The 13,459-nt window shown below is 32.3% G+C and overlaps 1 protein-coding gene across 1 annotated transcript in view; it reads right to left on the bottom strand.

The window, feature by feature from the left end:
* LOC150098105 (tyrosine-protein phosphatase non-receptor type 9-like) overlaps nt 1-13,459 on the bottom strand; it is a 249,440-nt gene that overhangs the window by 109,315 nt on the left and 126,666 nt on the right. The window contains exon 7 of the mRNA XM_090406500.1: nt 9,560-10,185. Coding sequence (XP_090262626.1) covers nt 9,560-10,185 — 626 coding nt within the window. The remainder of the gene's footprint in view (nt 1-9,559; nt 10,186-13,459) is intronic.

Consider the following 13,459-nt stretch of genomic DNA (forward strand, 5'->3'; position numbering starts at 1 on the left):
GTGGAATGACTATCTCCAAGAAGTAGTCCAAAAACAACAACCTCTAGCTCTTAAAAAATTATCTGCAAGTTCTTTCCTCTCTTAAGTTTTGCCTGGACACAGCACCATTTTGTTATAGGTTCTGCAACCTCTTGTGTGTATGTTAGGAGAGGGGAGAATTTATATATATAAAAATTTTAAAAAATAATAATGCTTCATATTTCTGTTAATTCAATGATATCTGAATATAATTTCAATGGATTTCACACCCATATTTTGAGAGGTACGTAAACATCATGGCTGGTTGGGGTGATTAACCTCCCTACCAGCCAAGGTAGATGAAATAGTGAGACCAAATTGCACTTCTTATCCATGTTATTCAATGGGTGTTACAGAATTATATCCAGATTTAGCTGGATGTCTACAGACGTCATGGTTGGTTGGGGGTTAATGGAACCTACAATATAGTAATTGAAAGTGAAGGACATTACACAATCATAGCCTGAATCTCATGTGTTTCACTTTGAAGTTTGTCATTTTTAAACTATTTGTCGTAAGGCAAAAATTTCATCTGGACTACTCCTAGATGGCCTGAACTCAGTTTTTCTCTAAATACATCTTTAACAATTTTTCTGTTTGTTTTGAATACAGGGGAAATTATCATCATCATAACACAGATATAGACCATATTGGTCTGTTCCTCTCATTATCCATCTAATATCCTCTTTTGAGGCCTACCCACTCTTCTCTTTTCAATTGGTTCATATTTTATTTGTTTAGGATATCAGGTTTTGGTCATTTAGTTTACATGTTCTATCCAATTTTGTTTGTAACTGTTTAGTATTTCTTCTACTGATTATATTTTTAGTTCTATTAAAATATCTTTTCGTCTAATAATCTGTATTTTGCAGTTCTTTTCATGAATCTCATTTCATTGCTGCCATATAATCATAGAGGCACTGCAAAACTATTGTATATATTCAAGTATGTTTCTTTTTGTACAATATTTGGATTGAGTGTTCTATCTATCAGGCCTATAATCTGTAAAAATTTTGAAGTTTTTAATTTTGTCTTTCTTTCCTTCATATGATATTCCAAGGTAATTGAAAGTATTTATCTGTTCTATCATCATCATCAAATTCCTGCCATGTACCCTCAAGGAGTATACAGGATATGATAGTACTACATGAAAAAATTACATCATTACTAACTTCCTATCTACAATTTTCCTCCAAATCAGTCTGTTACTTGTCAAGACTTCAACATTATCAGATCTTATATTTCTATTGTCTAAGACACTTTTTACTGTATCAAACCCACCTATATCTTGGTCTTCCTCTGGGTCTTTTTCCTGCCAACCTGGCAGAGAACACTTGTTTTGCTAATCTTTCCTGTCCCATTCTGTTTAAGTGACCTTACCACCTGCGATCAACTCTGCTAACACATTCCTGGATGCTAACAATGTCAAGTTCTTTCCTAATATCCTCATTTTTAAAATGATATTGACATTGATGCCATCTGTTCACGCCTATAATCTTTCTCAGGACTCCCATATCTGCGGTCTCTAGTCTTTGGTGAAGTGTTTTACTTCTGACCCAGCTCTCAGATCCATAAGTTAAAACTGGTTTGAACACTGTCTTGTATATAGCTAATTTAGTGTTCTGAACTAATTTCTCTCTTATTCCATATTAATTTATTCAATCAACTTCCCACCATACCAGCTTTGCTGATTCTGTTGTCTATTTCTATATTGAATTTACCATCTTCACTAAAAATCGTGCCTAAGTAGCTGAAATGTTTTACTAGTTCCACAGGTTCTCCGTTCACAACGCAGTTGACATTTTCAATAATTCTGCCTATTTTCATTGTCTTTGTCTTTTTATTGCTGCCCTTCATACCAAATCTATTACAACAGTTATTCAATTTAGTCAGAGAATCTTGCAGACTTGTAGCGGATTTATTTAGAAGTATAACATCATCCGCATAAAGCAAAGAGCTCACATTAACATCTCCAATTTTGATATCAGGTTTAATACCACTTTCCTTCATAATGTGATCCATATAGATAATGAATAACAGAGGGGATAATGTACATCCTTGTCTTACACCAGATTTAACATTAATCCATCTTCCTGTACTTCCTTCAATTCTAACTGCTGACTTACAACTCAAATAAAGACTAAGTATTGCGTGATATAATGCCCCATTGACACCATATAACTGCAGTGTATTGAATAGCATCTCTCTTGGCACCTTGTCATATGCCTTTTCCAAATTGAAAAAACTTAAATATGGATCTTTGTTATATTCCCATGCTTTCTCGGCTATTTGTCGTAAAGTGAAGATTTGATCCTGTTAGCCTCTATTTAGCCTGAATCCAGCTTTTCTTCCACAATTCTTCTCAATCGTTTCTCAAGTATACTTGCATAGATCTTGCCAGGAACACTCAACAGGGAAATACCTCTGTAATTCTCACAAGCAGTTTTATTTCCCTTTTTATATATGGGTACTATGAGAGCTCTACTCCAATCATCGGGAATTTGTCCCCCTGTCCAGGCTTTCTGAACTATGCAGTGCAGCCACTGTAAGACTTTTATACCACCATACTTCAGCATTTCTGGTCGAATATCATCTACTTCTGCTGCCTTTCCACATTTCAAGCCTTTGATGGCTTTTTCTACTTCAAGTATGGATATGTATTCCTGACTGCATGCCTGGTCAGTGTTTTTTTATCACTGTGCTGTCATCACTGCTTGTTTCATTTAGCAGTTTTTCAAAGTAATTACTCCATACTTCAAGGATATCTTTTTCTCCCGTTTTCATGTCACCTTTATCATCTCTAACTCCTTTTACAGCACTCTTTCCTCCATTCCTAAGCTTCTTCAACAACCTCCAGAATATTTTGCCACCTTCTTGATATTTATTTTCTATATTCTTGCCAAAGTCCTCCCATGACTTTTGTTTAGCTAGTTTTACATAGTGTTTAGCATTCTTGCATTTGTTTCTGTATTCTCTAAGAGCACAAGCTGACTTATTTGCCTGGAACTTTTGGTATGCTAATAGCTATTTTACTTCTAACTGGAGTTAGTTCATAAAATATCATTGTTTTAGTTTTAATTATGCATATTTTCAATCCAAATTGTTCTACTATAATGCTTAAATTATATAGTACTCTTTGTAAACTGTCTTCCTTATCTGATATTATTACCTCATCATCTGCAAATAATAGTGTATTTATTTTGTTATTCTGGGAAATTTCTATACCTGGATTACTTAAGGTGTTCCATTGTATTACTATTTCATTATTATAGTTATAAATACATTTGACCCTTGAAGAATGTGGGTTTGAACTGCACGGATCAACTTATATGCGGTTTTTTATGAATGAATATATTGGAAAAATTATTTGAGATTTGCGACAATTTGAAAAAACTCACAGACGACTGTGTTGTTTAGAAATATCAAAAAAAAAAAAAAAAAAGTAAGGTATGTAATGAATGCATAAAATATATGTAGATATTATATACACAAATCTATTTATAAAAAGTTAAAATAAATCAAACTTACGCACACAAACACTTACAGACCATACATGGCCATTCGCATTCGAGATAAATGTAAACTAACGTAAAAATGCAGGTGTTAAATCATAGCTATATAAAATTAACTGTTATTAGTTAATTACTTAAATTAATTAGCATAAAATAAAAATTTATAATGATTCATTCATTAGTGTACAGGCTACAATAAAGCAACCATATCTGCTGCTGCTTCATTATCAATGCATGAATCCTTATACCTGTAAATGAATTTCTTTTTCACATTATCTTTTCATTTTTAATGTCTAGTAGACATCTACAGTGGTTTGTATCATATAAAACAATAATGATGTACATACTGTCACACAGGTATTGATAAATATACTGTAATGTATTTTCACTTCCTTATGATTTTGTTTAATAACATTTTTTTTTCTCTAGCTTACTTTATTGTAAGAATACAGTATATATATATATATATATATATATATATATATATATATACTGTATTCTTATATATACAATATATACACGCGGATTTTCAAATTACGGGGGGGCTAACTTCTCATTGTTCATGGGTCAACTGTATAAGTGTTGGAAACCTACTCTTTGGTTTATAGATTGTTCAGACATTTTTTCATTTATTTCATTATCTTTGTATATATTCAATATTGCATGCAGTAAAATATATTTATTCTTTGTAATAAATCAAACAGTATATATCTTTTTACTTTGTCAAATGCTTTTTCCTGACCTATAAACAAAAGATGAGTCTCTAAATTATAAATAGTTTTAAACAAAAAGCTGCAACCATTGTAGAGCATCCTTTTCTAAAAACTATTAACATATCCATTAATCCATAAATTTTTTTCACTGTATATTTTCAATTTTTCATTAAGTATTCTACTATATATATTTTGTAGCAAGTATTCAAAAAACTAATACCTCTGCAATTAACAGGTTTTGTTTTTTATCCCTCTTTTTAATTATAGGTATTACTGTACTCGTATTCCATTTGATTGGGATTTGTCCATTTGTATATATTTTATTTAAAAATTTTACTAATCTCTGATGAAATTTTTTTCAAGAAAAATTTATACAGTTTGGAGTTTATTCCATCTTCTCCTGCTAATTTTATTTACTTGGTTGTCATTTAGTTTTTTTCATTGTTATTATATCATTTAAAGCATTTTGTAAGTTTTTGCTGTAATTTTTTTATGTTAATATTGTCTGTCCAGAGATCTGTAAAATTAGCCAAGAATTCTTTTAAATCTATTTCACAATTTATATTTGCAGTTCCTTTTATATTTGCATTCATGTGTTTTCATATTTTATATGCAGTAGGTCTTCTTTTATACATGTCATTTTCTAGATATGATACAAACTTTTCCCAGCTTTCTCTGTGTCTCTTTCTAGTTTCTCTTTTGGCTATTGCTTCTTTTTTTTATACCCCATTTCATCTTTTTGTTTTTTGGTACTTAACCATCTTTTAAACAGCAGCTTTTTATTTTCAATCATTGTTTTTATTTCATTGTCTAATATATGTAATTTTATTTTTATTTCTATGATTTTTTTTTTTGTGTGTTCCTAAACTTTCAAATGCTGCTAATGTAATAATTTCTTTTATATTATTCCATTCTTTCCCTATGTCTTCATTTTCTTACATTTTTTCTAAATAGTTATTAATCCTCTCTTGGTATAAATTTCTTATACCAAGGGGCATACACTCCAACTACTGTATAACTTGCTTTATTTAATTTTAACTGTCATTCTAATATTCTTTCATTCCAGTATATATATAATGAGTTATTTTTGCTTTAATTGATTTATGGATCCAAATCATTATGTCAACTTTTGCACATCTTTAAATCGTTTAGTAGTCATCATCATCAAATTCCTGGTATATACCCTCAAGGGATGTACAAGATATGATAGTACTACATGAAAAATTTACATCAATACCAACTTCCTATCTACAATTTTTCTCCAAACCAGTCTGTTAAATGTCAAGACTCCAATATTATCAGGTTTTATATTTCTGTCTTCTAAGGCACTTTTTACTGTATTAATCCACCTATATCTTGGTCTTCCTGGTTTTTTCCTACAAACCTGGCAGAGAACACTTGTTTTGCTAATCTTTTCTCTCCCATTCTGCTTAAGTGACCCCACCTGAGATTAGCTCTGCTAATGCATTCCTGGATGCTGACAATATTAAGTTCTTTCCTAATATCCCAGTTTTTAATATGATATTGCCATTGCTTCCATCTGTTCATGCCCCTAATCTTTCTCAGGACTCTCATATCTGCGGTCGGTCTCTAATTTAGCCAAAACACTAAATTAGCTGTATACAGCTAATTTAGTGTTTTGGCTAATTTCTCTCTTATTCCATATAAATTATTCAGTTGACTTCTGACAATACTAGCTTTCTGTTGATTCTGTTATCTATTTCCATATTTAATTTACCATCTTCACTAAAAATCGTACCTAAGCAGTTAAAATGTTTTACTTGTTCCATAGGTTCTCTATTCACAATGCAGTTGATATTTTCAATGTTTCTGCCTATTTTCATTGTCTTTGTCTTTTTATTGCTGACCTTCATACCATATATATTACAACAGTTATTCAATTTAGTCAAGGAATTCTGCAGACTTGTAGCAGATTTATTTAGAAGCATAATATCATCTGCATAAAGCAAAGAGCTCAGAATAACACCTCCAATTTTGATATCAGGTTTAATACCACTTTCCTTCATAATGTGATCCAAATAGATAATGAATAAGATAGAGGATAATGTACATCATTGTCTCACACCACATTTATCATTAAAAAATCTTCCTGTATTTCCTTCAATTCTAACTGCTGACTTACAACTCAAATTAAGACTAAGTATTGCCTGATATAATGCCCCATTAACACCATATAACTGTAGCATTTGGAGTAGCTTCTTTCTTGGTACCTTGTCATATGCCTTTTCCAGATCTACAAAACTTAAAAATACAGATCTTTGTTATATTCCCATGATTTCTCAACTATCTGTCATAAAGTGAAAATCTGATCCTCACAGCCTCTATTTGGCCTGAATCCAGCTTGTTCTTCACCAAGCTTCTCTTCCACAATCCTACATGGAACATCATCAAATTTTGATAATGTTCCATGTAGGATTTTTCTTTTTCCAAAGTTTGTTAACTTTTTCCAATTTGTGGTCTTTTCCCATGTTTTCTATCCAGTTTAGATTTCATTGAGACTGGAAAGTAATATGCATTTTCCCTATGTCAAGTTACTAGCATGATGATAGGTATTCCAGTGGTGTGGTTGCCACTTTAGGGCAACTAGGCTTGCCTTTTTTTTTTTTTTTTAGTAGATAGTGGAAACTACAGTTTGAGAGGAAAAGTCCCACTTGCCCTCAAATTGCTCTAATAGCACTGGGGGGGGGGTAAGAAGTGAGAGTAGAAGACCAGTCTACAGATATAACATATCAAGTGTATATTGTCAGAAGTAAGATCGGGTCTAGCTCGGGTTTGCCATGTCTCATATCTGGGGTGGTCATATCTCATATGACCACCCCAGATGACGACATGTTCTGCTGGTTCTGATGCTCAATCCATAAAACCAGCATCCTTTCCATTTTCTCAATTGCATGACATTCAGATTGCTACTCTGGTCACGCTGAGATTCACAGATGATTGAGCGCTCTAGGAAATTGTATCAGCCATTATCATTGTAGAATCACTCATTCCCATGGCCCTTTGAATGTCCATACTACGTTCATCTCTATCAAACCGATTCAGAACTTCCAACTTCACCTCTAAAGAATGGGATTTCCTAGACCTTTTCTTCACTTGGTCTTCATTCACATTCTTCTTTTCACTCTTAGTTTCCTTTGTTTTTCTCTTGCCAGACATCTTGCTAAAAAGGCACAGAAGTTTTTTTTTACAGATAAAGACAAATACCACATAGACCAATAAGGCAGTAGGAACACAAAGTGGACACTGAGCCACTGAACACAGCAGATGAGGATAAGAAACAAGGTGCATGCATGGAAGCTTCCACACCTTAGATAGGAAACAGCAATAGTCCTTATGTACTGCAATAATGAAACTGCATATGTGAAAATGCAGATAACAAAATCACGTATAACAAGAGTTACCTTTACTCTGTTCTAACATGCAAAATACTATTTCTATTTTAAATCCTGCAGAAAATATATCCACTCATATATTTTCAAGAGATGTTTATCATTTCTTGAGTAGTCTTTCAACATAAACTTATACACATCTGTGTGCTGGAACATGTGAGTTCCATTATTGTTAGCTCTATCCTTTTCAAATTTTTCTAGGTCTGGGATTCATTTCATACTCTGCTGTATAGATCTCCAAAGGGCTCAATTTTATTTACTTTTAATGTCTGCTTTCTTTCTAATGACTTAAAAAAATTCTGTATTCTTCAGAATATGAACCTTTGATAAGAAAAGCACAGATAAACTGTCCAATTTCCATATGACAGTACTTAAAAATGCCTTCCATTCAATTAGTCTATCTTCATGTTTTAAATGCTACTGATATCATCCCTTTTTTCATTCCCTGCATTGTGTGAGTAATCATCTTATACCTAATCTAGCCATAAATACTATTACAATTTCAACAGAGCATAAACCTTTAATCTACCAATACACCATTTAGAGCTTTCAGCACGTACAAACCATATGCATAATGTGCATATAGCAGTACTCAACATTCGAAATGTCTCCCCTTTTGCCTTCCTGCACACCCAAAGTCTATTAGGCCATATATCGATGGAAGCACGCACAACATCCAACAGGCAAAATGCCACTGGTTACTCCAAATCCACTTTCACGCTGGTGATGGTGTTGTTTCTTGCAGGTTACTCTCTCTATCTCAAGTTTCAACTGCAATTTGAAGTCCAATGGATTCAGATTGGGACTTCCAGATGGCAAATGATATGGTGATATGTGGCACATTCACCTTTAACCACTGTTGTGTGGTCCTCACCTTATGTGCAGGGGTTAAGTCCTGTTGGAGTATACTGCCTACTGTGAAACAAGATCTTGTTCAAGGGGCTGTACCAAAGGTTCCAGCACAGTATCTTGATACAATTTGGTTTTGACCAAATTGTACCTATTACAGCTACATGGTTCTCGTGATCTCCCCACTGCATGTTAACCCATACTCCTTGACAACTCTCTCTCTCTCTCTACTAATAAACATGTGACTGTTGGCTGCGCACTGTGCTGCTAACAGAACTCACGCAATTCTGTGGACATGAGGGTGTGTGGATGTTGCAACAATATTTATGGCAATTTTTCTTTTAGTCTTCATCTTGGTAACTCCAACTTGGTAACCATAGTATTTCTGTTAACTCTTATGCTAACTCCACTTATTTTCTATTGCTGTTTGATACATGATTATTTCACTCTTTAGTTTTGCTAAACATGATGTTCCAGTAGTCAACATTTCACTTTGGTTCCTTGCCAAAAATAGAAGTTTCTCCCTTGTTTAACTGGGTAATGTCCTGGACAGGATGTCTTGCATTGTACCATCATAGTGCATCACTTAATTTTAACAAACAAACAATAGACAGTCAGTTCTCAACTTCTGTTCTGATGAGCCCATCCTAAGTCAAAAAGGTTGTAAATCGGAAATTACTATATATTCTTATAAAGATCTGTTAACAAAAATTCCTGAATACTGAAATGTGTAGGTCTGTTTTCTCATATATTTAAACTAATTTTACTCTTTAACGACATATTTTAAAAAACGGGAAAGGAATTAGAATTTATTTACAACTCCTATAACATGAGGATCATTCAGAGAGAGAGAGCAACAGTGAAGGACAACACTGCTACCAAATGAGCTATGGAGGCATATAAATAATATTTTTGGTAGGCAAAAATATTATTTATATGCAAATATTTCTTAATTAAACTGGATTTATTAGCAACTGCAACACCAGATTACAATTCTAAATTGCATAACAAAGAATAAATCTATTCAGATCAAGGAACAAACAAATAAATTACATACCTTGAAGTTTCAAACGTGCCATCAGGACCTTTGGCTTTAATTTCAGTATATTCTTGATAAAGACCTTTTCTTCCTTTTTTCTGAAGATGTTCAATGAACTCTTCTAAAGACATGCCTTGTCCATCATCAGTATGAAGTGATTCATCTGATAGAGATGAGGATGCAGAACTACTAGATAAATGCTTCTCTTCATCTTCTGTAATATCAGCAGCTGATTCAGGAGATAAGAGTATAGTATCCTGTTTCTTATTTAGAGTTTTATTTTTTATTTCCTTTGTTACTTCCACCTCCTTTTCTCTATCTTCTGAATTTTGCTTTTCATGCACTGAGCTTTGATGTTCACTAGATTCATCAGTTTCACCTTCTCCTTCGCTGCTCAGAAGATTATGAAGACCACCGTGAGCACCATTCTGCATTCCACTCCCATCTTTAGAACTCATCAGTGTACAATTTGGTATAGATGGGGAAGAGGGAAGAGAAAGTAGATCCCCATACCGATTAGTCACGGATTTTATACATTGCAACAGCCAAGCTTTGTGGTCAACATGAAGATTTCCACCTAATTCTCTAGGTAATGAAGAAGCAGGAATATGAAGAGCTAATTGAGAAATGTTAACCATATATACCTAAAGAAACAAGAAGTAAACTGTCAGTGCAACATAATAAATGCATAAAAATTTAAATAATATACTAAATGGCTGTTTTCATTACTGCTTTAAAAGAAAAACTCAACTCAGAGTACATATGTAAAAAAAAAAAAAAAAAAAGAAGAAGAAGATAAGGTAAATGTTATGGATAAAGGATCAATAATCCTGAAATCATTGGTTGGCAGAGAGGGAGAGAGAGAAGTTAATGTTACAAACACAAGTGGGTCGGTTTAAACGCATCAAAATTCAACACCATTCAGTTTTATAAAGCTTCCTGAATACTTCTGAAACAGTTAATATCTAATTCACAGTTTGGTTGATGAAGTATTTCATATTCATCCTTGTTTCAGAAATTCTGCAATATGCAAAGAGGCAAGATCTCAAAAAACTTGTAAACAATTTCTTAAATAAATTTCCATACTATCTCACTGGAATAAAAAATAACTGCACTAACTTCAATCCTGTCTTATTATTACAAAAATCTATTTTAATAACATGATGTATTTTAGCTTCAACTGTCATAAACATATCACATCTATGGAAAATCTCTATCTGACAAGTGTGTGCATGTGTTGAGGGGATTTCTCTTATAGCCTCTATTTTTTTTTTTTTTTTTTTTTTTTTTTATCTGAGCAACTTACTTTCTACAGTGGTTGGATCAGCATGAAATTTGTTATAGGAAAGCTTTTATGGAGGTTTATATGCTACTCAACAGAAAAACAAAAATGTTTCATTTATTCTCCTACCAAGCAGATGTGCTACTTTTTCTTTTTCCAGATATTTCCATAAACATTCTCACTCTGAATCTATAATTCTGTCCCTTTTATCCATTCATTGCCAACTATGAAATCATCATTCTGACAAATATTATTGACACATAAAGTAAGTTTTCTTAATCACATTTCCAAAAAACTACAAATTTGCAGATGGCCAAAGCAACATTATAACATTATTAACCTTTGAATTTTCTCCTGTTTATGTATCATATGCCTTTAGTCCATCCGTGGTAGCAGGATAGTATAAGATTTCAGCTTTTATTGGATGTGACCACTTCGTAAAATTAAAACAAAACAAACTGTCATATATTTGGACCAAAGTTATGAATCTAATGATTTAGATCTAAAAGCATCCTTTTCTAAAAAAGAGTTGTGCAGAATTTTTATTCTAATGTTCTTCATTAGTAAAGATGAAGAAATATCCATAATGTCAAAAAATCTAGACCAAATTAATTTTAAAATTAATGCAATAATGCATTCTGATATACAGTTGATACAACCGTAATTACAGTGCAAGTGGAATTTTTATTTGATCATTGTTAGGGAATAAGACAAGCTTTCCTATATCTTATATACAATCTATGGACAGTAAAAACAATGGATTGCTTGAATTAGCACTACAGAATGCATATTATCAGTGTAGGATGAACCGTATATTGTGGAAAGTTGCACTGCAGAAATTGTTTTCAACACAGAAGGCAGTACTGATAATAAATCAATTATTTAATAGAATTAATTTACTCATGTTGTTATGAAGATCTGACTTGATTAAAGAGTAGGGTGTAGCAATTAGCATGGTTCAAGCTATTATGACCACGGATGGATGTCTCTTCTTGTGGAAGGCTCATTATAAAAACTATTATATAATAAGCTATTGGTATTTGATAAAACATTTTCGACTAAATTTCTCACATTTCTCTCTCTCTCTCTCTCTCTGAATATGTGTGCTTGAGAGAGAGAGAGAAAGATGTAATTGTTTGAAAAAAAAAAAAAAAAAAGGGCAAAATGTGTTATCATTAGATATTTCATAAAGCAATGAAAAATGTTAGCTAAATCACTTTCATAAAATCAAATCAAAATGGCAAATAATTTCTATAAGAAATTATGTAATTTATTCGTAAAAAACAGGTTTCTGTTCTTGGTGTGTTCAATATAATTTTCTCTAACAAAGAACCACTCAACTCAACTTCAGTTATACTGATAATGTTAGAAGTTTTGGCTGGAAGCATGAAAATAGCATTATTACTCTTAATAGTTACAATTAATCCTACTTGTGTTGGCATTCAAGCATTTAAAATGCTGAAGAAATTTTCAGTCTCATGTTTCTTGAGAAATACTGGAATTAAAAATTTAATATGCATTTAATATAAGTATAAACAAAATAACAAGTTTCTGAAATTTGGCTGATATGAAGAACAGCTTGCAATGTAGTATAGAAATATTTGAAGAAGTCAGTAACTGACACCACAGAGTCCTGTACAGATATGAAATGACACTCTGCTACCATCCACAGGTGAACCTCATTTTCAACTGTAGTAATATATAAAACCATTAGGTATACTATACACAACTCAATATTAAAAGAAATGCATAACCACCACAAGTGTTACAGCAATCTCTCAATTATAAATCAGTTAAGTTTTCTTGATGCATTGCCAACGTATGTTAAGATAGCGTGCCTTTGTAATTAATTTCTGGGTTATCATGGGATGGTTTATCAGATAATTTTTTTTTTATTTAAATGAGATAAAAAATAAAAATAAAAATCAGAAAAAATTTTTTTTTTTAATATCTGTTTTTTGGAGTAGCCATTTTGGAGGAACTGATTAAATAGGATTTGAAGTTCTTGTTTTCATTTGGTTTCATCATTTTTTAGTATGTTTATAGCTCTATTTGTCAAGGTTTTGTCATAGTTAATTTTTGTTGAGGGTGATGGAATGAACTTGTTTCTTGGTACCTGCCTGTGTGGGTTTCTATCCTACAGACTTCTGATGATAATCCTCCAGCAATGCTGACAAGGATGTCAAGAAATACAGGTATCCCTCAATTAACGTGGTTTATCCCTCGATGTTACTGCGTATATCAAAATTGCATTAATCAAATCTATTAATCAATGGTAAAAATTACAATTCGTCCATGATCAATCACTTTATTAATAATTCGTTTTATATGGTACTCTTTCAGGAAAGGGAAAAAATGAATGCAAAGTAAATGTTTAATAAATACTTGTACCTACATTATTTACTGCAATTTTTTTTATCAAAAGAAGTTATCAAAAGTTGTTTGAAGAGTTTTAGTTTTTTCTTATCTGTATAATTTCTACGATAACAAGCAAAATGACTCTCCAGACCTCGGCAAACAAGCAATAAAACATAAAGAAAAAACACTGCAAATATAATACATGATGGTACAATTAAGTGAATATTGAATCCAACATTATTTTGTAGCCGAATATAGAAACTACAACAATTTCATGC

This window comes from Typopeltis vanoorti, chromosome 16 (assembly GCF_054136105.1).
Source record: "Typopeltis vanoorti isolate ZY-2024b chromosome 16, IOZ_Tvanoo_1.0, whole genome shotgun sequence".
In the NCBI taxonomy this organism is placed as follows: Eukaryota; Metazoa; Arthropoda; class Arachnida; order Uropygi; family Thelyphonidae; genus Typopeltis; species Typopeltis vanoorti.